We start from the raw sequence: 26,865 nt of genomic DNA, 5'->3' as shown, positions 1-26,865 counted from the left end.
ACAGCAAAAAGGTATGCAAAATAATTAGGCATCCATTGGTTGTTGTTTTTTAACTCTAAAATTTCAAAGCACATTTTCAGCATAAATCTATAAGTAATGCCACAATTAAAAGAAAAAGAAACTATGCCAAGAAAAGCAATCACTTGGATAGGCTGTCTTTGCAGGAGATTATGACGTACTCTGCAAAACTAATCCCTGATTAAACATCTAATTGGTTTGAATAATACTGCCCCGAAAAGCTAAAGGCCTCTAGCATTTAATTACAAATGACCAAAGATTTTATAGATCTTTGTGAACAAATATGTTCAGTAAAATGAAAAGAAAATTCACTAAAGTGCTACCATACTCAACAGAGGAAAATGTGAACGAGAACTCTCCAGAACCATCATCGCAACCTTCTCCGGTAGGTTTCCATAACTGATTGCATTTGTTGACATTATATTTGTTGCTGGATAAGACTTCTACTGGATATTATCATCCATGGACTTTTATACATGTTTGCTAATTGAATTAGAATGCAACTTTAGTTGAGCTTATTTTATAGCACTTACACAGAAATAAATTCCCCTGAACTGAATGAAAATTGTTTGAAGATCTTTGAGATCAGATAGAGTCTTGGTTGACATTATACTGATTATTGTTGTAATAACTGTTGTTATCTATATAGCTATCTGCCTCCAAATGTTGATTTCTATGGCCTTAAAATCTAATAAAGAAAATTCAACTTCATATGATTCTTTCTAATAGCATAGATTTCTTTGTAACAACAGAATGTGACAAAATTGCCTCATCTGTGTGATTATTAGAATCTTGACAAATCTTAATAGGTTTAGTATTACTTAGCTAGATTTCATTTGGGTACAATATGTTTGGATGCGGTTATGGCATAAGCTATCCTGTAGTGTGGTTAGTTTCCCTTATGCATTTAGTGTTTGCTATTTTTAATGTGTACTTGGAATATTAATTAATATTTTAATATTATCAAAGACTTGTTAACCGCTTGGAACACCAGACTGTAGAAAATGGATAATTATTGGTAGAATTTTCTGTAATCTGTATGCTAGATTGGTTCTCAATACCTTGGCATTAGCATTTAACAAAGAAATCAAATAAGAGCTTCCATAATCAATAGCATATTTAAAATCACTTATGTAAACCTGATAAAGTGGGGGGGACTATTAAAAATCACCGTTATAAGCCTCAAAAGGTACTGGAGCAAAGAAATCAATGCTCTGTTATAGCATTCAATGGATAACCATCACAATCAGGAGCTCTTATTTATTTATTTATTTTATTTGTCAAGATAACAGGTAAAAGTATAAATATAACTTGAATACATGAAAAGAGTAAGTAAAAAGGAATATTAGGACAGGGACGGTAGGCACACTGGTGCACTAAGCACACCCCTTACAGACCTCTTAGGAATGGGGTGAGGTCAACAGTAGACAGTTTAAGGTTAAAGTTTTGGGGGTTTGGGGAAACCCCCAAAACTTTAACTCTTTCTGTTGCAAGATTCAATCTGGACCGGTCACTGAGACCAGAGGTTTAGTCTTCTGAGCTTTCGGACTCATACTGCAGCCCATCTCTAGCAGAACATTAGAGAGAAGCTCTAGCTCTTCCTGTGTTTGTAAATACGTTGGAATCAATTATTCCTTGGTGAGATAAAGATACAGCCAAGTAAACAGATAGATTGAGGGGATTTTTTTTGCTAGTTACATTTGACTCGGTATTATACAATTAAGTATGATTTTAAAAAGAGATGTTGATGTACTAAATAAGGCATGTACTTGCCCTAAACATTTTAATATTATAAATAATTTACGAATAATTTATTCGTTCTAGTATTAGAAATGATATTATTTTGCAATAACTATTTCAAATGGGAGGCCAATAATTTATCAGCTGTTTAACCTTGCTCTTAATGTCTAACTCAGTGAATATTTTGCATCGGATTCAATAAAAGAAGCTAGACTTTTTAGTACTCATAAAAGCTTTCGTTACTGAGGAAAAAGCAATTAGTGCAATGGCATTTGAATTTGTCTTAAACATCTGAAAGGCTCTCAAGATCTGAAGCTGACAGTCCTGTTTCATGGATTTATAATGCAAAGTTTAAACACTTCTTTTAATAGCTTTCCTTATTGTTGCTTTAAAGGAATCTTTAGATTAATTTAAAGGATTATTCAACTACTTATAAACTTATTAAGAAGCTAAAGAGTAGTGTTTGTGTCCTTTGTTCTAACAATCAAGACAACTTGGATTGCTGTAAATCTGGTAGACCAACTACACAAACCAAAGGAACCATAAACGACTTGATTAACTGTACCACTAGGATGTAGCTAAAAAAAAAAATAGTTAGCTCTGAGCCTTCCTCTTAATTGCTTCCTTGTGAGCAAAGGAAACTCTGCTTCTCTTGGTTAAAATCATTTAATTAAGGCTGTGATCCCAAACAGGCTTTATGCAAAGGATAACTTTATTGGAAGGAAGAGAGCATACTTCCCAATAAATGTGTTTATCATCAGTATGGAAAGCAGTTGATAGCCTGTTTACTCCCAAATGTAAGATAACACTGATATTAATTTAACCATGGGCCTTAATAAATCCTAGCCCAGCTCTAACTTTACCCTACTCCTTACTCCAGTACTTAGTACTAACACACAGCTAAGACTATTGTGGTTAAATTTAACATAAAGGCTACAATTAGTTTTTGACTATATGTTATTGTTAACCATACAATTAGATTTAAAACATCAAAACTCACCCATTAATTACATTACAATCCATTACATTAAACATTATCATTATCAATTTCATTAAAACATTAATGAACATTATTAATGTCATTATATTATTAATGATAATAAACATTATCAACTTCAATAAAGCTGACCCTTTACTCATTAATAACATCAATTTTAATAAAAAATATTTACCTTTTATCACTAATTCTGGAGAATATATATGTGTTCATTAAGAACTGGCATTGACTTGATGGTACATAATCAATCAGTCATGTTACACTAAATAAAAATATAAACCTAAGACTACCACTACTATTACAATAAATCTTAACATAGAAAAATAAGTTTCCCCAGAAACTTTAGTATTTTATACACACACACACACACTAACCAGCATGCAATCCAAATAGAATAAACTTATGGTTAGATTTCCTAATTACAGCCCCCCCCCCAATATAATCATAAACCTCAAGCATATCTCTAACCATAAGTAATACCAATGTGAAGATTTATCCCACTCTTTTCTCCCAGTATTCATTCCCAAAAAATAATAAAACCTATAATATAAACCTAAGACTACCACAAAACAAAACAATTCATCCAATGTTAACTCTCACAGGAAATATGATCATCGGCCCCAAAGAAAATTAAGTTTAATGTTAATTTTACCCTAACACCAATACAAATGCTTAGGCTAACATTTATTACACCACTCATTCTCAGTAGCGACACAAACATTTCCTAAATAATCTATACTATATTCAAATACAATTAAATGACCAAACTAGATAAAACTAGATAAGACATGACCCATTGGATAAATGCTTCAGGGTAAATCCTTTCCCAAAATAGAAAAAAGAATGACCACAAGCAGGCAAAAAAAATAAAATAAATAAATTGGTGGGAGTAGGAGTGACTTCCATCTTTCTATTCTGTACTGAGTTTCCTGGAAGGAAACTGGCAGTCAGCACCAGAAATTTCCCTTCTTCCTTCTATCCTTCCCAGCAGACAGGTAAGTGACTGCTGTGAGGTAGGGGAGAAAGCAAGGAAGTATATAGTGCAGAACAAGCACAGAGGGAGTACACCATTTCTCCTTTGACCTTCTCCCTGCAAGCTTCCCACAAGCAAAGTCTGCTAGTGGACAGGTGAGAAGGTGCATAAGAGTGTCAGTAATCATATCAGTTCCTTCTGGCTTCCCCTTGGCCTTGTGAGAATCTGTCATAGAGAATTGAAAATGAGCATTCTAAGATGACAGCTGACAGCAGCCACACGACAGCACTAAAGTGGGCAAAAAAACCATCGAATTTTATTCTCTTGGGAGTAGAGAGCCTCAACATTCTGTAAATCAGCCCATTTGAAGTACATTTCTTGACAAAGCTTTGACCTATGATGCAGCTTTCATTTTTAAAAGTTACAAATATCAAACAGAAATGAGAGTTTTAGTAATGTACAGATAAGGAACAAACAGTGTTCTGGATATTTGTCTTACTTTATAGAAGTGTTCTGTCCCATGAAACCTAGCAAATGAGATAGCAGTAATGATGGAATAAGTCAAAGTCTCTCATCTTGAGAGCACACAAGTATCTCCATGTAACATCTTTGGGCAACTGGGGAATCAAATGGAGCCTGTGAGTGAGCCAAAAATAGCATTACAAAACTAATCCAAAAGGAGGAAGATAAGATCCCATCCATGTAATTTTATGAAATGATGAAGGTTTGGTCTCTCTCTCTCTCTCCCTCTCCCTCTCCTCCCCCCCTCCTCTCTTGTTGTAATCTGATTTATAAAGCTGGAATTTATATGCTGCCAGCAATGGTTCTGGCTGCAGGGGCCAAAAGCTTTGCTAAATAAATACATTTAAAAGTTAACAACAAAAGCTGGGACAAGCCAAAGAATGCCGAGGCTTCTAGATATAGAAAAAGTGGATCTTTTTAGGGGGCGGGGGAATGAATTCTATTCCCTTCATATGGACAATAGCTAAAATTGTTCTTTACAACAGTCTGAAACTGCTCTGGGGAAATTGGGGAACTGCAAAAGGAATGTGGGTGTAGCTTATTCAGCAATGTTTAAACCCTGTTATCTGTATTTTGATTAAAATTAGTTAGCAGCGTTTCCTACAGTCCATTATTCTGAATAACCTGTATGTGTTTCTTTGTCTCGGCCATTATTCATTAGATTTTAAATAAGAGGATGCAGAGGAAGGAAAGGAACTATGGAGGCAAATACAGCCTGTGTGGACCCTCCTTAGCTAAGGTCTACATCTTTCATCATACTGACTGTTACTTCAGACCCCAAAGCCTGAACCAACTTCAGTCTTTGAATGATAAGTTGTGCTGCTGCCATGCAGAGCCAAATGTTGTTCTGAGCACTATATTTTCTCCATGTCGTGCTAATATGAAATTGATAAGAATGAGGCCTTTTTAAAAAAAAGAGTTAACCTACCTCCCCAAATCCACAAAAATCAGGCTGATTTTTATCATTCAAATGATGTTAAGAAGCAACACCAAATCAAAAAGGGCCAAATATTTTGTCCTTGCCTAATCTAGCAATGTCTTGTCACCAGCCAGTCCTTTATATTCATTAGAGATCACTTTCGAGCGGGGTGGATGGGGGGTGGCATGCCTCCACTCTCAATATCAAGATGGATTCCACCACTACTTTGAAACTTTTCCTGATGTTCTTTTGTGCTCCCAACTGCCTCTTCCAAGTGCAGTTAGCCTTAAGGGAGAAGAAAAAGCTTTTGATAGAAGCCTTAGAAAATGTGAAGATTCAGGCTGGATAAACAGGACCAGCCTAAAGCGTTTTGTTGCTGGAGGCAAAGGACAAATGTCACATTCTACTTTCCAGATGGAGAAAACAGGTGGAATGGCCACTTAATCTTACTTCAGTCATGGCAATGGAAGAAGACTTTCTTCACAGCTAAGAGCAGCAGATCAGTTAAGGCAGAGGAAATGCCAGGCAGATGCCCTCACCCAAAGGCCATCTGCCACCTGAGACAATGGATTAATACTAGCATATGGAAGGAGCACTCCTATAGCTAAACATGACTGGAAAATAAAATATTTTTTTCACCTTCCATCCTTCTATTTTATCCTCTACCTCAATTCTATAGTCACTTGGCATTTAAAAAGCAATGGTAGGAAATCCATCGCAAATGTTGGTTTGATTGTGACATTGATACAGCAGTGAGAAAGTCTGTTGGTCTTATCAATCATTGAAAAAAGAAAAAAAAACACCCAAATCTGAATTATCTTGTAATACATAGCATAAAAGTTGATCTTCTGGTTAACAGTATGCTTCACATATATCAATAAAATAGGGCCCTGTCTTGCTTATTGGAGTCAGTTATCTTTTCCAAGCTCTTTATCAGCAGAGGTCATAGGAAACATCAATGTTTTCAATGAAATGAAGAAATATGTTGGATTTATTTTGTCTCTGTGTTTCTACATTTCCCCCTTCATTTTTATTTGTTTAATTAATTGATTTAACGTCTAATGACACAAATAGCAATAGAATGAAAATGGGTATAAGAGGCAAAAAAAGGGTAATGGAAACTTTATTGTTATGAGCTGTCCAGAGTTGTGTTTTAAAATAAATAAGCAAATTTTGCTTATTATACAATAATATAAAACAATATAAAACAATAATTTGTTTTATAAGTAGGTATAGGAATTGGTCCAATCTTGTGAAATCCAATGTCTTCTGATTACAATAGTGAACATTTTCATAACTTTCATGGAGAGCATAAAACAATTAAATAAGCAATGTAAATTCTATATATTCAAATATATAGATAGGCAGATTATAGATTTCAGGTTATTTTTTTAAAAAAACTTGTTCAATGTACTGGAATGATGATTTTATTCAAAATTTATTATCCACGCATATACCTTGAATACTTCTGTTATCTTTTGGGCAGGAAAAAGATAACAAAAATGATGTTGAAAATGGGAAGTTGAAAAAAGAAGAAGAAAACATGGCACAATCAGCCCCCAAGGAAGAAAGTGAGTAATATAACTTGAGAGCTAAAAAAAAAAAAAAGTTGTGACTTTTTTGTTAAAACCTTCAAATTATAAGAAATTTGAAGGTTCTAAAAACAATGTATTGTTGTCTTGGATTCCAATTACTGCAATTAAGTAATTATTTCTGAAATATTGTAGTTCAGTATTATATTCTTAATGTGATATTAAACTACTTTCCTAAAATATAGAAACTATCATCTCACAGATTCTTGGCTCTCTAAAACTTAGGACATGGAAAAGAAGATAAGTTTACATAACTAGAAAGAAACTTATTTACTTGATTTTTTTTAAAAGGATCTAGCATACAAGTTTGTTATCTATTTTTGAATAGTCCCTTGTGCTAAAAAAGAGAAGATGATATAATGTGTTGCTATTTGATTTAGATTAAGGGTAAAATTAAGGATTAAATTAATTTAACATCTATATATTATCTGGATTTTGTCCTGTTAATTAGAATTTAAACAAGCTAGTTTTTATATTGTTATTTTTTGTTAGATTATATTTATTTGTTTGTTTTTTGTTTGTTTGTTTTGTCAGGCTTGATTTATTTGAATCACTACATTTTTCTGTTTTATTTTATTTTTTACTTTATAATCTCTGTATTTTCCTCTTTGTGTTTTTTTCCTTTATTTTCTTTTTTATGTTTCACCATTAAGAGTATTAAAAAAAATAAAAAGTAATCAAACAAGTAAAAAGGCTGTTATGGAGAGGCAATTGTTAGATATTTTACCCTATATATGAATTGTAATTGTATGATAGTTAGACCATGTATAATTGACAGACTGGATTTTATTATAGTTTTTAGCTGTTATTTATTATTTTATACTAGAATTTTTAATTGTATATTTACTGAGCCTCTGAGTCTCTGATCTAAGACTGTAATAAATTGATTTTTAAAAATTGCCCTATATAACTGCAGAAAGTTAATACTAGAGAGCACAAAAATGTGTAACTCTAGCTACAAAAAGTATGAAAAACAGAAAGTATCATCTAATGAAATAATATGGTTGATTAAAGAAGTTCAGTCTATTTTTGATCTTCATGAATCTGTATAGAACTGAGATGGCAAACCTATGGCACACATGACAGAGATGGCACACAGAGCCCTCTCTATGGGCACTCATGCCATCGCCAGCTGCTCTTCCGGGTTCCGTCGTGTGCATGCAACGGAACCCGGAAGAGAGCAGCTGGCTGGTGCGCATGCACGCCAGACCAGCTGTCCATCGTGCATGCGCACAATGGACCCAGAAGAACAGCTGGCCGCCGTGCGCATGTGCACTGGCCAGCAGCTCTCTTTTGGGTTTCAGTGCTCCAGCACGTGTGCTCCAGTTTCAGCACTCAGTGCCAAAAAGGTTAGCATCACTGGTATAGAAAGATGAAGCATATTGGAGGTGTATTCTACATTAGCCTACACAACAATGCTTGTGCAACAGTTTTTCCACTGCATATCAATCATATTTAATTAGAAGAGCCATGAACCTTTTAGGGACTCAGAAAATAGGGAGGCAGTATCTATATAACTAGACCACTATAATTGCTGATATAAAATATAAAATGACTTAGAAGGAAAGAAGGCTATTATACTAATATTCTTGAGTAGCTGAAAAGCATGAACATGCTTATGCTGTATAGTTACATTGCCCCTGAAATGACCTTGTAGTTTAAAAAAATGATTTTTAAGGCAATTAAAATGAGCACAACTCTAGCTGATATAGAAATTCTACACATACTAAGCCTATTTTCTGAAAACCACATCACAAATGGTCTTATGTAGAAGACATTACAATGACATAGACATTGAATAGAACAATGTTTGATTGAATGTACCTATATAACAACAAATCGAAAGGAGTCAATATTTTTTATGATATGTGCTACTATGTTCCAGTGAGCAAGCATGACATTGACAAAATAAAGGTGGGACTGCACCTTTAACATGACATTTCATTCTCACCCTGAACTATTAAAAACAGTTGCTTAAAATTATGATTCTACAGCAGGTGTGTCAAACTCAAGGCCCATGGGCCGGATCTGGCCCACGGAGCGCTTAGATCTGGCCCGCAGGATTGCCCTGGAAGCAGCAAAGGACCAGACCGCAGTGCTTCTGCCAGCAAAAACAGAGCTTGGGAGGGCCATGTGCAGTCCCCCAGGATCTGTTTTTGCTGGCAGAGGGCTGCAGGAGGCCATTGCAGCTGAAAACAGGGGCTCGTTTTTGCTGGCAGAGGGCTAGCAAAACAAACTAAAAGCAAAACAAAAGGAGAAATGCTTCCCCTTTTGCATTTGAGCATGAAGGGACAGGAAAGGGAAAGAGGAAAGAAAAAAAAAGGAAAGATGGGAAGAGAGCAAGGAAGGAAAAATAAGGAAAGAGAGGAAGGAAAAAGGAGGGAGGGAGGAAGAAAGGAAGGAAGGAAGGGAGGGAGGGGGAAGAGAGGGAGGGAGGGAGGGAGGGAGGGAGGGAGGAAGGAAGGAAGGAAGGAAGGAAGGAAGGAAGGAAGGAGGGAAGGAAGGAGATTATAATGAGAGTGAGGGAGGATCTGAGGGAAGCCCTTCCTTAGTACTTAGCCATTACAGGTGCCCCCAACACGAGTGATGTTGAGCCAGCATTTTCCTCCCTAGCCATGCCCACTCTGACCACACACACACCGCCCCTGAGGTCAAACACAACCCTAATGTGGCCCTCAATGAAATTTAGTTTGCACCCCTGTTCTAGAGGTATTACAGAATTCAGGCAGAAAACAACCATCACCAGGAATATTGCTGGTCTGGATTTTATGGTCTTCAATAAAGTGAATTCACAATCCCCACAGACCAGCCTTGATATTCATTAAAAGATAAAAGGACATGAAAATAAGAGCATTATAGGCTTGATTAATAACCCTATTTCTTTTTTCTCCTTAAAGGAAAGCCCTTAAAGAAATAAAAAAAATGCAGAGAAGTATAAGGAGATATTTGTTGTCCCAGTAAGACAAATGTTAAACCATAATGGGTTTCATTTTTGTAGCTTTGAAGGATACACCAACACGGAGTCAAAACTATTCCAAATATGGTTAAATGCCTCAATATTGGGATGTGGAGGGAGAGATGTGCCTATTTTGATGAAGTTTCACTTCTAGGCTTCTTTGTTGCTGAACCTGTAAAGATTGAATGAGCCTGAATGAAAATATTATTTAGAAGCCAGAATAACTTCATGTATATGATCACGTCATGAAACAAAGGAGTAATTTGTACCTTTTGTGTAATGAAGTCATGATTCACATGATATCACTACTGCAAGGGTGGGTTCTAAATTTTTTTACTACCGGTTCTGTAGGCGTGGCTTGGTGGGGGGTAATGTGATTGGGTGGGCGTGGCCAACATTTTTTTTTTACTTTTAAAAGCATTTTTTCTACAACATTAAGAGGTTGCAGAAAACAATGCTTTGAAAAGCCTCTGCCGATCAGGCAACTCAGCTGAGATCGTCAGAGGCTTTTCAAAGCATTTTTTTACCACCTCTTTGGCTGAAGAGGTTGTAGAAAAAATGCTTTGAAAAGCCTCTGATGATCCCAGCTGAGCCGCAGGATCATCAGAGGCTTTTTTTTCTTTTAAAAGCATTTTTTCGGGTGAAGAGGTTGTAGAAAAAATGCTTTTAAAAGATTTTTTTTAACAAAAAAAACCTCTGATGAGGTGGGCGGGGTAAGTGAGCGGTGACCGGGCCAGGGACCGGTTTGGGGGCATGGCCAGCCAATGTTATTACCAGTTCTCAGAACTACTACAAATTTTTACTACCGGTTCTTGTGAACCGGTGCAAACCAGGAGCAACCCACCACTGCACTACTGCCTTCAGAGATGTCCATGGACCTGAACACCTTGTTATTCTGCTGTAATATTGTAAATGAAGATACAACAAATCTGGCTAGAGACAAAGAATTAGGATAATTATCCAACAGGCTCAACCTTTAGTCAACTTGATGTGAAACTGGGGGATCCGCTAATAAGTCAATGGAGTAACAGCTTATGGCCTCTTTAAGACTTTCACAGAATTTCTAAGTGCAATAAAAATACATTAGTGATACAGCTCTTTCTAGGACTCTTTCACAAAGACAGTCCTTGAGAACACTCATTTTATTCAGAGAACAATGAGAGATTAATTAGAAAACCCAGCCTGACAACTGAAAACTGAAAATTAGATCTACCCGACCATTTCCATACTGACCTGACTTTCTTTTCAAGAAGAAACTGCTGCTAATTATGTAGATGTGAAAATTAAAGCAATAAGTAACAGATACTTTCTGCTTAACATCAGATAATGCACACAGCAATTACAAATTGCAAATTTTGGTGGCCTGACCTCTGTCTTTTCAAAGAAGGGAGAGTAGCTTCTGGTGTCCAATTAAGCTTTACCATGGTCTGCTTACAGCCAGTTCAAAATACCCAATGGGTCAAGTGAATATGAAAGTGTTAGCATCTTGAAAGAAAGTCACATCAACAACCAAGAAAATCTGTTTTGGGTCAACTACCCAAACAAGTAATTATATCTATAACCGATATGTACTCTCTTGGATGGTATTTACAATAAAAATAATTTTAATCGTTCTAACATGGGGAATAGAAGTTGAGAGAGTCATTTCAGGCCAGTTCTTCAGTTGGGAATGATGTAAAAGCACATATAGGTTTAGCACATAAAACTGGCAAAAATATGAAAGATAGATCTCTTTTAGTTAATTAGAAGAAATATGTGGGAAGCCATGTTCTGTTTGCATTTCACCTGTCTTCTGACCAGGGTTCCATATTTTTTTCATTAAGACTGGAAGCTTAAGAATATAATTTCATATTTTTTTCCAGTATTGTAGCTCCTGCTTGTGATGTCTCATTGCTTAATTTTGTAAAAGTCACAACATTTTCTTACATGTAATAAACAAATACCAAATTGGGTTGTGTTTGGAAAGGGTGCTTCATGGCCCATAAAACCCTTCCCGCTGTCATAAAACATTGTGCCGACCCAACATTGCATTATGAATGCTTGGCAAATAGTTCACATTTATGACAAGTTATCAAAGAGCTGAGGTGGCGCAATGGTTAGAGTGCAGTACTGCAAGCTACTTCAGCTGACTGCTAGCTGCAGTTCGGCAGTTCAAATCTCACCGGCTCAAGGTTGACTCAGCCTTCCATCCTTCCGAGGTGGGTAAAATGAGGACCCAGATTGTTGGGGGCAATATGCTGACTCTGTAAACCACTTAGAGAGAGTTGTAAAAGCACTATGAAGCAATATATAAGTGCTATTGCTATGCTATCAAGGGCCCTGTGATTATGTAATCACCATTTGCAATCTTCTCTGCCAGCTTCCCCAGAAAGTCAATGGGTAAACCGGAGAGACGGTTACAAGCAGAAGGGATGGTGGGTTCTGAAATTTTTCTGCAGGCTACAGGAACAGATCTTAAATCCTGGGGATCCTATCCATGAGAGGCTGAAATCCTTTAACAGGCAGCTCTTTCACTCCATCCACTTAAGGACAAGGGAGATCACTTAATGACAGCAACCAGGAGTGCTGAGATTACAGTCACTGAGTGAAGCAGTCACATGGGTATCTTGCTTAATAACTGCTGCATTCAACCTCTGAGACTCCAGTCCCAATTTTGATTGTTAAGCAAGGAGCACCTGTAAATTCCCACAGTATTTTTCCAACAATATGACATAGAAAGATGTTGAGAATATTTTGGAAGAAAATGTCATCTAACTATTTAAACCATTTATCTTGATTTATCTTGATTTCACTGTACACAAAGTCTTTGTTTAAAATAGGCAAGAATTTACAAGTAAAAATCTGAAATTAATGAAATGAAGCATCTGAGAATCACTTACATAATGAATGCTAACATGTTTTATCTTTCTGAACTAAAATAAAGTGACACAGGATGCTAGACTGAGATTTATTGTAAGAAATTATTCAATGTTTATACTTTCTTCAATATATTATATGAAATATTTGAAGTACAGTTTTCTAGATTTATCATTTTGGGCTAAATATGGATGAATGGATATAAGAGCATAATTTTCTATACCGAAAGAATGCCTAAGCAATTTTGATTATTATTTTTTTTGCCATTTTATAAAATAAACATGTGCATTAAATACTCAATTACCAATGTTCATATATACAAAACAGGTATTTGATTTAGAAGTGGAAAGAAAATATAATCACTGTAATTAAAGACTCTAATATTACTCTGAAAAATATGGTGGTTTGTATTGATTTGCTTTCAAAGCAAATGTGAAATCCTGTAATTAATTTAAAGGCCTTCACGACTTGGATCTGAGTCATGTAAGACATTGCTCTCTTCTGCACGATCCGCCACATTCATTAAGGCAGGTGTTCTCAAATAGTGAGTCACAATCCCCCAGGAACTCATAAACAACTGGGACAGGAAAGATTGAAATGTTTTCTTGAAGCTAATCAAACTTGCAAAGGCAAAGTAGAAATGTTATTTTAAAAAGTATTCCTTTTTTTGCCTAAGGAGGCACATGTAAGCCTTGGGCAAGCAAAGCAGAACCAAGAATATTTTTTATGGCAATCTTCCTTTATTTTTGATAGTCTGATCAGCTTTCAGAAATATTATAAACAGTCAAAATTGGAATGCTGTTAAAACTTGCTTCCAATTTATCTAGAGAATCCCACCAGAGACTTGTGCAGATAAAACAGGAAGTAAAGGCCATAGCAAGTTTGGGGAGATTGCTGAACCCATGGGTCAAAGTGTCCACTATCCATAGCAAATGGTTTCCCGCTGCATGTTAAATATGATATAATATATCCAGAGGTGGTATTCAGCAGGTTCTGACCAGTTCTGGAGAACCGGTAGCGAAAAGTTTGAATAGTTTTGTCAGATGTAAATGCCTTATTCTCCAATGTGTAAATAATGTATATATGGAACATCAGAGGTTAACTTATTCTTTGGACTTTAATGTATTCATAACTTACCACTCCCATTCCTAGCTCCACCCCTTGTATATATAAGGAGCCACCCTCACCATTCTCGCCGCTTCTACCTTGAATATTCAGTGAATATAGAATGCCTATCATAATTAAAAAGAAATATATTTAAAGCTTTAACTTCTATTATCTTTATTGAATCTGATCCTGAAAATATTGCAACAAGCTGGTAGCAGAGGATGGTTAATTGACTCAATAAGTAATTAAAAATGTCCAAGAAAGATAGGCCCAACACCAGGGCCTACAGCAAAGAAATAGAAACTGATCAAGAGATGATCAACGAATCCACCAATGCGATTTCGAGAGAATCCGAAGAATACACCACTGAAGAAGAAGAACTAATGAGTGAAAATAATGACCAGAAAGAAATCGAAATAGAAAATAACGAACTCAGGTCAGAGATATTAAAGATACTAAAAAGCCAAAAGAATGATGAAAGTCTCATCGCGGACCTCCAGGAGATGCTGAAGAACAGCGGAGCAGCGAGAGAGAAAAACGTCATTAAAGAAAAACCCAAAGATCAAAAAATCGTAAGTGAGATGACTACTGAGAAAATAGTTGTTAAAAAGAAAAGATGTGATCCCGCGCGAAATTTTGAATGGCAGCCATCTTGGTTTCAACGAACTTCAAAAGAGAATGGAGCAGAGCCAATCAAAACGCTCAGTTCAAAATTTCTGGCGCGAAAAACACTATCTGACGAAGAAAGTGAGAAAGAAGTCTCAAACTCTTCAGATGATCCAAAATCAGAAAGTGAAGACGATTTAACAAAATCTCAAGTAAAATCAGCAATGAAAACGCTTTTTGCTGCTTTTGGGCCAAGACTGAAAATTACCAAGACATCTACGAAGAAGCAAGAAATCAAACCGGCGACTCAAGACCTGCACGCTCCCATCCTGACTTCGAAAGCGACGACGCCCGAGCCCAGAGAGCCATGCCGATTTCGCCCTACACCACAGACAAAATCGAATACCAACGCACACAAAAAGAAGAAAAGAACCGTCACCACCACCAGAACCCCAAAAACCGAGCCAGAGACCGACTCATCTGAGGAGGAGCGGATCGAGAGAGCTGAAAGGGAGAGAACCTTCCACGACGCCACCAAAGAAGAAATGAACAACGCGCATGTGCGAAACTACGTAGACGACCCAGAAGGACTTGAACTGGCCAGAGAACCGCGCAGACTCATTGCAAGCATCCCAATGCCGTTCTGTAATTTCCTGCACTTGAGAGATCACGGACTGCCCCAGGTTGTAAGTAATGGACAGAATAATGTAGGTAACTTACCCAGTGACTTCCCAAAACTTAGAATTGATGGCATTAATTTACAAGAGTGGTATCAACAGCTTCAGGTTATTTTCATGAAAGAAAATTTACTATTCTTTATAACTAGCCCTCCAAGAAGACCTTGGACTTTAAAAATAGATTGTTTACATCATAGAGCATTTTTCATAATAATATCTAGCGTGTCTCCTGCAATGTATCATAGCATCAAACCAAACCTAACTGTATCAGAAATAATTCAATGCATGTTTAATCTATTTCACAGCGATAGCGTAGCTACAACCACAAGAATGTCTAAGGATTTCTTTTCCTCTAGAGTAAAACCAGGGGTTTCTATAAGTGAGCATTTGATAAATCTAAACAAAATAAGAGCTGAGCTACAATTGAGGGGGGAAGTGATTTCAGATCAAACAATGAAAAGTGTTATTATCAATTCACTTGATCCATCATGGGATAGCTTTATGTCACACTTAGATACCATTAATTTGGGATATTTATCCATAGAAAGTCTATCTAACAAATTGATAGCAGAAGACAATTCAAGAAAAAATCGATCCAGTAACCAAACAGACCACAAACCTTTTAGGAAAGTAGTCTTTCAAGATAAACATAATGAGGCCTTTAGATGCTACAATTGTGGATCCAGGGAACATAGTAGAAGAGACTGCCCCAAAGTCTCAAGAGAGAGACATAGACCAGAATATAGGAGCAAATATAATTACAGACAATCTTCCACAGATAGACACAAATATAGAAGCCCACCAAATTACAAAGAAGGTAGAGGGGGTAGAGAAAATTCAAAAGAGAGGAAATCTGGGTCACTGAATGGGCTAAATAAACAAGACAGCACCAGAACACAGCAGGATGAGAATAACAATTGGCTTATTGATTCTGGTGCAACAAATCACACCACCAACAACAAAAGTATATTATCTTCATTTATAGAAGATAAGTTTGTGATAAAGGTAGCTAATCAAGAAAAGGTTCAAGTACTAGGCAAAGGAAATGTGACCTTGCCTGGTCTAGGGAAAATAGAGGGGGTATTATTAATCCCAGAAATACCTCACAACATACTAAGTGCCATAAAATTAAGCAGAGAATCTGATATCAATATAGTTTTCTCAAAGGGGAAAGCAACTATAGAAAAGAACAAAACAAATGTAGGTACTGTAATGATAAAAGGAGGTCTACCCTATCTGATAACTAAAGAAAGATGTTTACATAACATTGATTCAAATATGGAAGATTGTATTGAAGCAGATGATGAAAATGTCAGTAACAGTGACAATGATGAGTGTAGAATAACTCATGATCACAAAAACACATACAAGGAAAAGAAACCAAAAATAGGTAAACCAATTCATGATGAGTGTGCTCACATCTTACACAGGAAGTTAGGACATGCAAGCTTTCCTGTAGTACAAAAAATGACTGAACACGCAGAAGGTGTCAAAATAAAAAATTGTGAAAATTATTTGGAATGCTCAGTATGTAAGTCCACCAAACTAAAAACCAGTCCCAGACCAAAAAAATCTAACAGATCAACTAACAATATTTTTGATTTGGTACATATGGACTTAGTTGGTCCATTAAGTCCCTCAATTACCTATAGAAAACGTTACTTCCTAACAATAGTGGATGACTACAGCCGATATGGTTTTGTTTACACATTAAAGCACAAGGATGAAACATTTCAGAAATTTAAGGAATTCTACAAACGTATAGAAACACAACATAATATCAGAATAAAGCAAATTATGACAGATAGGGGATGTGAGTTCATGTCTAAAGAATTCTCCCAATGGTTAAAGGATAGAGGAATGTTACATTTCACGTCCAATCCTTTTTCTGCATTTCAAAATGGAGTTGCAGAGAGGAAAAATTCCACACTACAAACCATGATTAGGTGCACATTAGAGGATGCTGGTTTAGGCAAACAATTTTGGTCAGAGGCATTACATTATTCGAATTACACTCAAAATAGAACCTGGTCCAGTATTGTGAATAAGACACCATATGAGGTGATGTACAATAGAAAACCCAAATTATCACACATGCACATATTTGGAGTCACTGCAGACGTACACATACCTAAACAATTGAGGAGAAAGGGAGAAAACGTATCCAGGAGATTAAGATTCATGGGATACGAAACTGGAACCAAAGGGTACAGATTTATTGATAGTAATAACAAATTTATAGTATCCAGAACAGCTGTGTTCCATGAACAGGCCAATTGGTCAAAATTGCACCTTAATGAAATATTTCCTAATAAATGTAAAGATACGATATCTTGCGAGGAAGGAACAACAGAAAATCAAAATATTAACAAAAGTAAGAACAAAACCAAAACTTGGACTAATAGTCAGCATAAAATAAAGACAGACACATTAACAAAAAAGGAAGCTAGATATTTGCATGATAACCATAGCAAGCCTGAAAGAACTATTAGAAACAATAGAAACCAAATACCAAATAAATACAAAGATTACATAATGCATATGAATGGAGAACAAATAACACCTAATACATATGAAGAAGTATTGAAACTTCCACATGAAGAAAGAGAAAAATGGGAACTAGCTATGGAAAAAGAGATGGAAAGTTTACAAGGATTAAATGTATTCACACCTGCGATCGCACCTAAGGATAAAACAATTATAGGTACCAGGTGGATTTATAAAATTAAGAACTTAGAAGGAGGCAATACCTTATACAAGGCTAGACTAGTTGCACAAGGCTATGCACAAAAATATCCAGAAGACTATACTGATACATATTCACCCACAGTGAGAACAGAGAGTGTCAAAACAGCCCTTGTAGTAGCATCTGCACTCAATCTGGACGTATTCCAATATGACATACAGACCGCATACTTACATGCAAAATTAGATAAGGAAATATATGTAAGAGCACCACACAGTCAATACACTAATAAGAACGAAATTTGGTTATTAAATAAGAGTCTGTACGGATTAAAGCAATCCGGCAAAAGATGGTACGATTGCTTGGTAAAAGTACTTAAGACCATGGATTTCAACGCCACCACTGCTGATAACTGTTTCTTTGTAAAAAAGAGTAATGATCATATTGAATTTGTATTAATTTACGTGGACGATATTTTATACATTGGAAAGCATAAAGAGAGCAGGGAAATCTTTGTAAATAAGTTAAATGAACACTTCTCACTGAAATCTCTGGGTAAAGTGAATAAATACCTTGGTGTGCAAATTAACAAAACTAAAAGGGGATTCAAACTTACACAGAAAGATAAAATCATCGAACTCCTAAACAAATGTAACTTAAATAATGCTAAAACCTGTGACACCCCTATGCAAACTGATTTTCTTAGAAACACTGATGAATCTTCCCCTGAGTTTAAAGACAACACATTTTACAGATCAGTTATAGGTTCACTCCTTTATATATCTAATTGGACTAGGCCAGATATTGCATTACCTCTCAATCTATTGTCAAGATATGTTAGTAAACCAACCTTGTATCATTGGGAAGCTGTCAAAAGAATTCTAAGATATCTGAAGGGTACATTAGATTTTTGTTTAATGTTGGAACCCAATAATGACAGAGAACCAAAAATTACTTGTTATGCTGATGCAGATTGGGCTGGTGATACATCATGCAGAAAGAGTACTTCTGGTTATGTTTTTCTATTGAATGATTGTCCAGTTTACTGGTATACTGGTAAACAAGAACTAGTAGCCACTTCTACTACAGAAGCGGAATATGTTTGTTTGTCCAAAGCTGCAAATAACCTTGTATGGTTCAATGATCTGATCACTGATGTTTGGAAGAAACCCACCTTACCATTTATTATGCATGAAGACAATAAAGCGGCCATTGAAATATCCAGATCCGATGCAATTGGACAAAGGTCCAGGCATATTGATATAAAGTTTAAGCATGTGAGACAACTGTCTCAAGACGGATTCATTAAAGCAATACATTGCGATACTTCTGAACAATTAGCTGACATATTAACAAAACCCTTACCTTCTAAACAACACAAATATTTAACTTCTAAATTATATGTATTATATTGTCCTGAATCAGAATGTAATTGGTGTTGTGTAACGAACCGGCATTTAGAGGGGGATTTGTCAGATGTAAATGCCTTATTCTCCAATGTGTAAATAATGTATATATGGAACATCAGAGGTTAACTTATTCTTTGGACTTTAATGTATTCATAACTTACCACTCCCATTCCTAGCTCCACCCCTTGTATATATAAGGAGCCACCCTCACCATTCTCGCTGCTTCTACCTTGAATATTCAGTGAATATAGAATGCCTATCATAATTAAAAAGAAATATATTTAAAGCTTTAACTTCTATTATCTTTATTGAATCTGATCCTGAAAATATTGCAACAAGTTTGGAGAACCGGTAAATACCACTTCTGACTGGCCCTGCCCCCATCTATTCTCTGCCTCTTGAGTCCCAGCTGATCAGGAGGAAATGGGGATTTTGCAGTAATCTTCCCCTGGAGTATGTAAATATGTAAATATTACGTATGTTTCAGTAAATATTGTTCTTTTTTGGACAACACCTAAGTAAAAAAAAATCATTACTTTTATTCATGAGGGAGTGTCTCAGAAATATAGTAAGCATTTTTAAAGGTTGTAATACTACGCATTTTGAGTTCTGCTGTGTTAAGGTCACCTGCGAAGGTCTTCCACTCACTGCTTTTGGAGTTACTCTAGTAATGAATATCCCCCAAATGTACTTTCATAGCCAATGTTTTCAAAAACGTTATTATTCTTTGAAAAGTTTTGGCTTTTTTTTTTCACTGCTGTATTACAATGGGATTTAGTTTTAAGCCCCTGTACCAACAAATGAAAGCTAGGCAGAAAACCACGAGAGACTACTTTATACATATACACAAATTGATTATCTTTTTCACTTCAGAACTCACACTCATTACTACATAAATATCTGTTGAAAGATTATACTAGGGTCTATGCTCAGTCTAGTCTGAGCATAGACTAGCATAGACCCCAATTTTCCTGAAAATAGTTAATGCTGTCTATAGATCAGTCTACAGTAAGCGGTTCACAATCCTTTGTAAAACCTGACAGTCTACACATCATAGTAAGTGGTCTCTCAGTGACTTCTGATTTCATTCAGGAGATGCCAGTATCTCTCAGGGCATGATTCTTCTAAGATATTGTGCTATTAAGAGACATAACCTAAGTTTGCATTCCTTTGTAAAACTGACAGACATTTTCTGTAGTAGATATCTTTTCATATGGAAAGTTGCCTGAATGGTTTTTTTTTTCCCTGAAAAGTGAGAGGTTATCGTTTTTAAGGATCATAAAGACATGTTGAATGTTATTATTTTTATTATTTATTATTATTTTGTCGCATTTCTATGCTGCCCAACTCCCAAGGGACTCTGAATATGAATTCTTCTCTTGAGAAAGTTGACAAAAAGTACATGACTGATGGGTAAACAGAGATTTCTTTGGGAAAATGCTGGGGTCAATCTAAATGAGGATAAATCCATGAAGTCCTTTGTTCTCCCTGAGCTTCAACACAGATGTCACCTAATCTGGTAACGAAATGTCTGCAGGAAAACAATCAAGCTCAGAGAATACCAAGGACTCCACAGTTCAACCCTTAGCTCCATATATTCTTATATTGGAAGATAAATCTATTTGTAGACATTTTTGCTAGGAATGGGAATTAACAATGAATGGGATATAGCAGCCAGACAAACACAATCAGTTATATTTTTATTCTATTTAGAATAAAAGAGAGAAAGAAATTTTCTTTGAAATAAGACTTACAATTTCAGAAAGTTTACTGGTAGCTGAACAATATTCATCTGCCCAGATGAAAAACTCAAGATTAGCTGTTGTTGAAATACTGTACATGATCAGTTAACTATCATTACACTGATAGTTACATACACGTTATCCCCAATAGTGTGTATGTATACACACAGCAGGTAGCAACCTATCTTAGCTGATCTTGAACTGTTTTGCCAATGTAGTTTAGCTTTTTAAGCTAAACTACCTTTTTAAGCTAAACTGGAAAATCAGGTGTTTAAGACACAGAAGGCAACATACAGAATTCTCAGATTTTGGTTCTAGTATTGCTGTTTGGTAATAATATAAAACAAGTATTGAACTGCAAACTAGGGCATACAAAACCTTTGCCAGACCAATTCTTGAATACAGATCATCTGTCTGGAACCCGCACTGCATATCGGACATTAATACAATCGAACGAGTCCAGAGATATTTCACAAGAAGAGTCCTCCACTCCTCTGCTCGCAATAAAATACCTTATGCCACCAGACTTGAAATTTTGGGCTTAGACAATTTAGAACTTTGCCATCTTCAGTCTGACCTAAGCATAGTACATAAAATCATCTGCTACAATGTCCTACCAGCCAATGAATACTTCAGCTTCAACTAAAACAATACAAAAGCACACAATAGATACAAACTCAGGGTAAACCGATCCAAACTAGACTGCAGAAAATATGATTTCAGTAACAGAGTGGTCAACGCCTGGAATGCACTACCTGACTCTGTGGTTTCTTCCCCAAATCCCCAAAACTTTAACCTCAGACAGTCTACTGTAGACCTCACCCCATTCCTAAGAGGCCTGTAAGGGGCGTGCATAAGCGCACCAGCATGGCTACCATCCCTGTCCTAATGTTTTCTTTTATTCGTATCCTTTTCATGTATTATGTTTACACTTGTATCTATCATAAAATACATGCTTGACAAAATAAATAAATAAATAAATAAATAAATAAATAAATAAATAAATAAAATAAGTATGTTCCATTCTTCCTGGGTTACCTCTATATAGTTGAAAACAGTGCTGATGTCTTAATTATTCTCTTGTTCATGCTAAATGATCCAGTTCTTTCAGCTGTTCTTTGACTACATTTAGGTAGTTTCAGATCTCTGATTAATAGTAATTCTGTATCCCTTCAACAAGGCACATAACAGTAACACTTCCTTGCTCCCTGCTCAGTGGCTAAGACTCTGAGCTTGTCAGTCAGAAAGGTCGGCAGTTGGGCAGTTCGAATCCCTAGTATAGGTCTCCTGCGTGAGCAGGGGACTAGATGACCTCCAAGAACCCTTCCAACTCTGTTACTGTTATTGTTGTTGCTGTTGTTGTTGTTGTTATTGATTTTCCATGTTTCTAGTTGCTTTTAAATTCTTCCGGAGGATGAGGAGGAGGTGGGGGGGAAGTTCTCTCTGCTTTGTTTTGTAGAATCTGGACTGTAGTCCTGAAGTACAGAGATCCTGTAGTCCTGAAGTACAGCACTACTCTTTCCACCTAGGTCTATGGACCAGGTTTAGAGATAAATGCTCAGTTTTGCCTGTGATCTTAGTGAAGCCAATTATGACTTTTTATAATCTAAAAACTATGCTGCTCTAAATGAATTTTAAGATTTTATGTCATTAGTTATTTTTTTTTATTTCAACAGCCATATTACACTGCTGGCCCATATTCTGTTTATGATTAAGACATATAGGAAGTTGTTATATCAGGAGTCAGGTGTCTAGTCCCATAGCAAACAAATACAATATATATTCATTATAAATAATGCAGCTGCAAAATATATAGGCTGGTTAACTGTGGGTAGTGGGCAGAAGAATATACTTATATACCTGAAATTTATAACCAAAATTTCATTTGGATTATTTTTGGAGCAGACGTTAGAAATACATGAATGACTATAAAAATGTACAAACTCAAATATTTGTATGTTATATTACTAACACATATACTTTGTCTACTGATATTATGGACTAATTATGGAATTAAAAGAATTTAAAGTATCCATAATTATCAATGGTCTTTTGAAAACAATTCATCTGATTCTATCTACACATCTTCATTTGCAGGAAAAAAAGAAGAGTAAAACATCCATCAATACGTTTCATTAGTGCTAATGATAAGAGCATTAGAAGTGATTTTTGAAAAATATTAGAAGTGATTATTTAAATGCCACCATTTTTCTCAATAAAGCGTTTTTAAAAAAAAATAATAAAGTTCCTTATGTGTGGGCTTTGATCGCTATAATTCTTGACAGTGATTATGTGGTTGGAGAGACTTGAAATCCCCTCAAAATACTCAGGTTAGAAAACACTGAGTTAAGTAAACAATATTATGAAGGTTTTGATTTAATAATAGCAGACACAGCTAGTTTGCTGCAGTGGATTGCTTCAGGCTATAAACCTCATGAAGATCATGAATTTTAGTCCAACCTTAGACATGAAGCCAGCTGAATCACCTAGGGCCGTGATGGCGAACCTATGGCATGCGTGCCACAGATGGCACACACAGATGGCACACGGAGCCACACACAGATGGCACATGGAGCCATATCTGTGGGCACGCGAGCATTGCTCTAGGTCAGCTCCAGCGTGCATGCTGGCCAGAAGATTTTCAGATTTCACCGGAAGTCAGGAAATGGGCTGTTTCCAGCCTCTGGAGGGTGTCCAGGGGGGTGGAGAAGGCCATTTTTGCCCTTCCCAAGCTCCTAGAAAGCCACTAGAGCCTGAGGAGGGCGAAAAAGGAGCCTACCAGGCCCACCATGCCATCATGTGCCAAAAGCGGGGGAAGCAGCAGGGGGGGTCGCACACGCATGCGCGGAGGGGCGGGGGGCATTGAATTATGGGTGTGGGCACAACCCCCCCCCACACACACACACACACTCCTCCTGGTTAACCATCACTGACCTAGGGCCAGTTACTTTCTCTAGGAAAGAGGCAATGGCAAACCACTTCCAAAATCTTGTCAGGAAAACTGCAAGAAGTTATTCAAAACTTAACATTGATTAAAACAAACAAAGAAATAATTAAAAGTAGCAATAATAATAGTTTTGGTAACAATATTTGCTTTGTATTATGTTTTTATGGTTTATTTTATTGTGAGTTGTCTAGAATCAATTTGGAATCAGGCAACATCTACAATAAATTAAATAAGCAAAACTTATAGCACCTTCTCTTACAGCACTTTATCCCTTTTCCAACCCCCTAAGGAACCAAAACAGCACTTTATGCTCATAGCATCTCTCCAAAATCAAGTCAGCCCTGAAATATAAATGATTGCATCTATGTTTACAGATGCTCAGTTTTATTGTTCATATTTTAAATGTGTGATGTTCCTTTTTACAAAAAAAAGTACTTTTTTGCCAAATAAACTTTCCTAGAATCGAGACAAGAGAATTTCATACAATGGATGATGGTACCTGCAATGAGTCTGAAATGCAAAACCTGTCTGCTTAGATTTTCTCTTTTGCTGCTCTAGCACATCAAAACAGCTGAAGCTTTTGTATTGGATGGAATGTGAGGGGAAGATAAAAACAGACTTTAATTATGTAAAATAGTTTTCCCGATTCTTTCCCTCTCAACATGACTTCAGAAACAGGCTCTTAATTAAGACAGCTATACCAGTGGGCCTCCTCATCTCAGAGGATAAGAAGAAAATGATTCAGATTCTTAGAACATGTCATGTGCAAATGATGGGATTTAGAAAGAAGCATCCTGAAGAAAGTGGTCAGTTCTGCTTAGGCTGAATGAGATGGCTGCTTGAGGTGAAATATTGGGGATGAGAGGTCCTTGGTGCTCTCTGACCTTGGTTGTTTTCTTGCAGACGTTTCATTTATCCCTCCGTGGAGCATAGTTTGGTAATGAAACATCTGCAAGAAGCCAACCAAGCTCAGAGAGCACCAAGAGTGTGCTGCTCCAGGTTTGCCCAGGTTCAAGCGATCCTCTAGTGAAGATTCTGTGCAGTTCAGTGAACTCCCAAATCCCACTCTTGGCTGGCCCCGCCCGCCCCGCCCCAACCCTCCTGCCCCGCCACCCCCAGGAGTCTCTACGGGCCCATTTTGGATTCCAGGTAAGTGCAGGGGCCATGCAGAGGCTCAGGGAGGGCGAAAAACAGGCCTCCTGGAGGCTCTGGAAGACTGGAAATGAGCCCATTTCCGGCTTCTGGAGGGCCTCCAGAGCCTGGGGAAGACCATTTTCACCCTCCCAGAGGCTCGAGGAAAGCCTCTGGAGCCTGGGGAGGGTGAAAACACCCCACCACCACCACCGTGCTGCAGGAGGCTGACTAGGCCACACCCACCATGGCCATGCCTACCCAGCAACTAGGCAGAGAACCCATTGCTAAAATTTTTGAAGCACCTGGAGAGCACCACGGAGCCCTCATTTCAACCCTGAGTTACAAATATTCTCCTTTATTAATATTGAGGATGCCATCATAGTAAGCAAATTGCAACTTCTATAAATTGTTGCATTTTTACAACATGGAATATCTGTGTCAGGGACCCACAGTAACTTGGCTGATTTTGAGTGATAGCCTCCTTGACTTGAAGGACATTGCCAGCGCTTCTCCACTCAAAAATCAAGTTCCTTTGATTCAAAAAAGATTGAATAATGGGCTGAAGGGATTACAGTAAAGATAAGGAGGGAAGAAGGATAGCGAATGTATTTGTGATTGTTGTAAAGAAAGGGGAAACTTCTTTAACTTCTTTAACTTCTTTCCTAAACTGTATTCTTTTCTGTAGGTTTTTTTTTCATTTTTAAAAATATATTTTAGTTATGATTTTTTTTAAAAAAATATAACAATAATTAAAAAAAGAAAAAGAAATCACATCTCTTAGATTGGTCTGTAGTGAAAAATATCAAAGAAACAGCCTCTAGCCTTCGGAGGCCTCCAAGTCAAGAAAAGAGCAGGAGAGATAGTATTAAATTCCAGCATAAACTTTGTCCTAGCTTCCTTTTTTTTTAGATACCAAGGACGAAAGTAGTTGAAAACTTGATTGTAAAATCTGTAGTCTCTAGGAGCACTTCATAGGAAAACCTGCTTTCCTTGCATGCTTTCCTGTCTGGACTACAAAGGATTATTCCAACAAGGAAAACAAAAGATTATTCCAAAGCTGCATTCAGTCATTGTAAAATTGCCAATTTCCAAAAACTCCTAAGAGACACATTATTCAAATAAATCCTGAGAGTTGTGAGAGGCTTATCAAATTGTTTTTAGAACAGGTAGGACAATAGATACTCAAAAATCTTCACCTCCTCTCAGTCTCTGGAATTCAAAGGCATAGAGCAATAATGACATATGATTTGACAGAACTGCAGCATAGTCTCCTTTTAAAAGGAAAATCTAACATATTATTTGTTTCAAACCAATGTTTCTTTGGACTGGGCACCCTCTCAACTCCAGTATGAATAACAGGAATGAACATAAGATTAATTAAACCTTATGATTCTAAAAGTCTTATTTATGACAACTGTTTCTTATAGTCCCAGGCAAATTAAAAATCACAGTTTACAATAAAGGATCCAGATTTATGCATTAAGAATACACTGCTAAGACATTTTCCTATAATCATTTTGCTTTGATTAAAATTATACTGTTTCTCCTTTGTGCAGTGCATCAGACTGCTGACAGCAACTTATGTTTTATAGGAATACAGATGAAATACCAACTAAGAGGAAGTTGAAAAATTAATCATTGCAGAATAGCTAAATGTCATTTAAAGGACATTGTCTCAATAATTCAGTTGAATGCTCTCTTCCTCAAATTTGCATTTTACACCTACATTAACACCTGCATTGTTTAAAGCTACTCTGCAAATAATGAGTTGAAAGAACAAATACATAACAACAAGCAAATACAAATCACAGATAAAGAATAGGGAAAGAGGCAATACTAAAAATTTAGGAGTATATGTAATGTCTATGGGGATTTTCAGTCATCCAGGTTATGGTTGTCCCAAAGGTGCTTTTTCAAGAGGCAACTGAACTTTCTGGGTTGTGTTTTGGTTTTTTTGGAAAATGTTTTGCTTCTCATCCAAGAA

At 36.5% G+C, this 26,865-nt stretch overlaps 1 protein-coding gene across 1 annotated transcript in view; it reads left to right on the top strand.

Moving 5' to 3' along the window:
• Positions 1 to 276: 276 nt before the first annotated feature.
• CNGB3 (cyclic nucleotide gated channel subunit beta 3) overlaps positions 277 to 26,865 on the top strand; it is an 85,453-nt gene continuing 58,864 nt past the window's right edge. Inside the window, exons 1-2 of the mRNA XM_034422383.2 lie at positions 277 to 403; positions 6,656 to 6,740. Of these exons, the coding sequence (XP_034278274.2) occupies positions 302 to 403; positions 6,656 to 6,740 (187 nt within the window). The 5' untranslated portion in view covers positions 277 to 301. The remainder of the gene's footprint in view (positions 404 to 6,655; positions 6,741 to 26,865) is intronic.

Source organism: Pantherophis guttatus, chromosome 3, assembly GCF_059756535.1.
Source record: "Pantherophis guttatus breed Tessera chromosome 3, ASM5975653v1, whole genome shotgun sequence".
Classification (NCBI taxonomy): domain Eukaryota; kingdom Metazoa; phylum Chordata; class Lepidosauria; order Squamata; family Colubridae; genus Pantherophis; species Pantherophis guttatus.
This window is presented reverse-complemented; position numbering and strand designations above follow the sequence as displayed.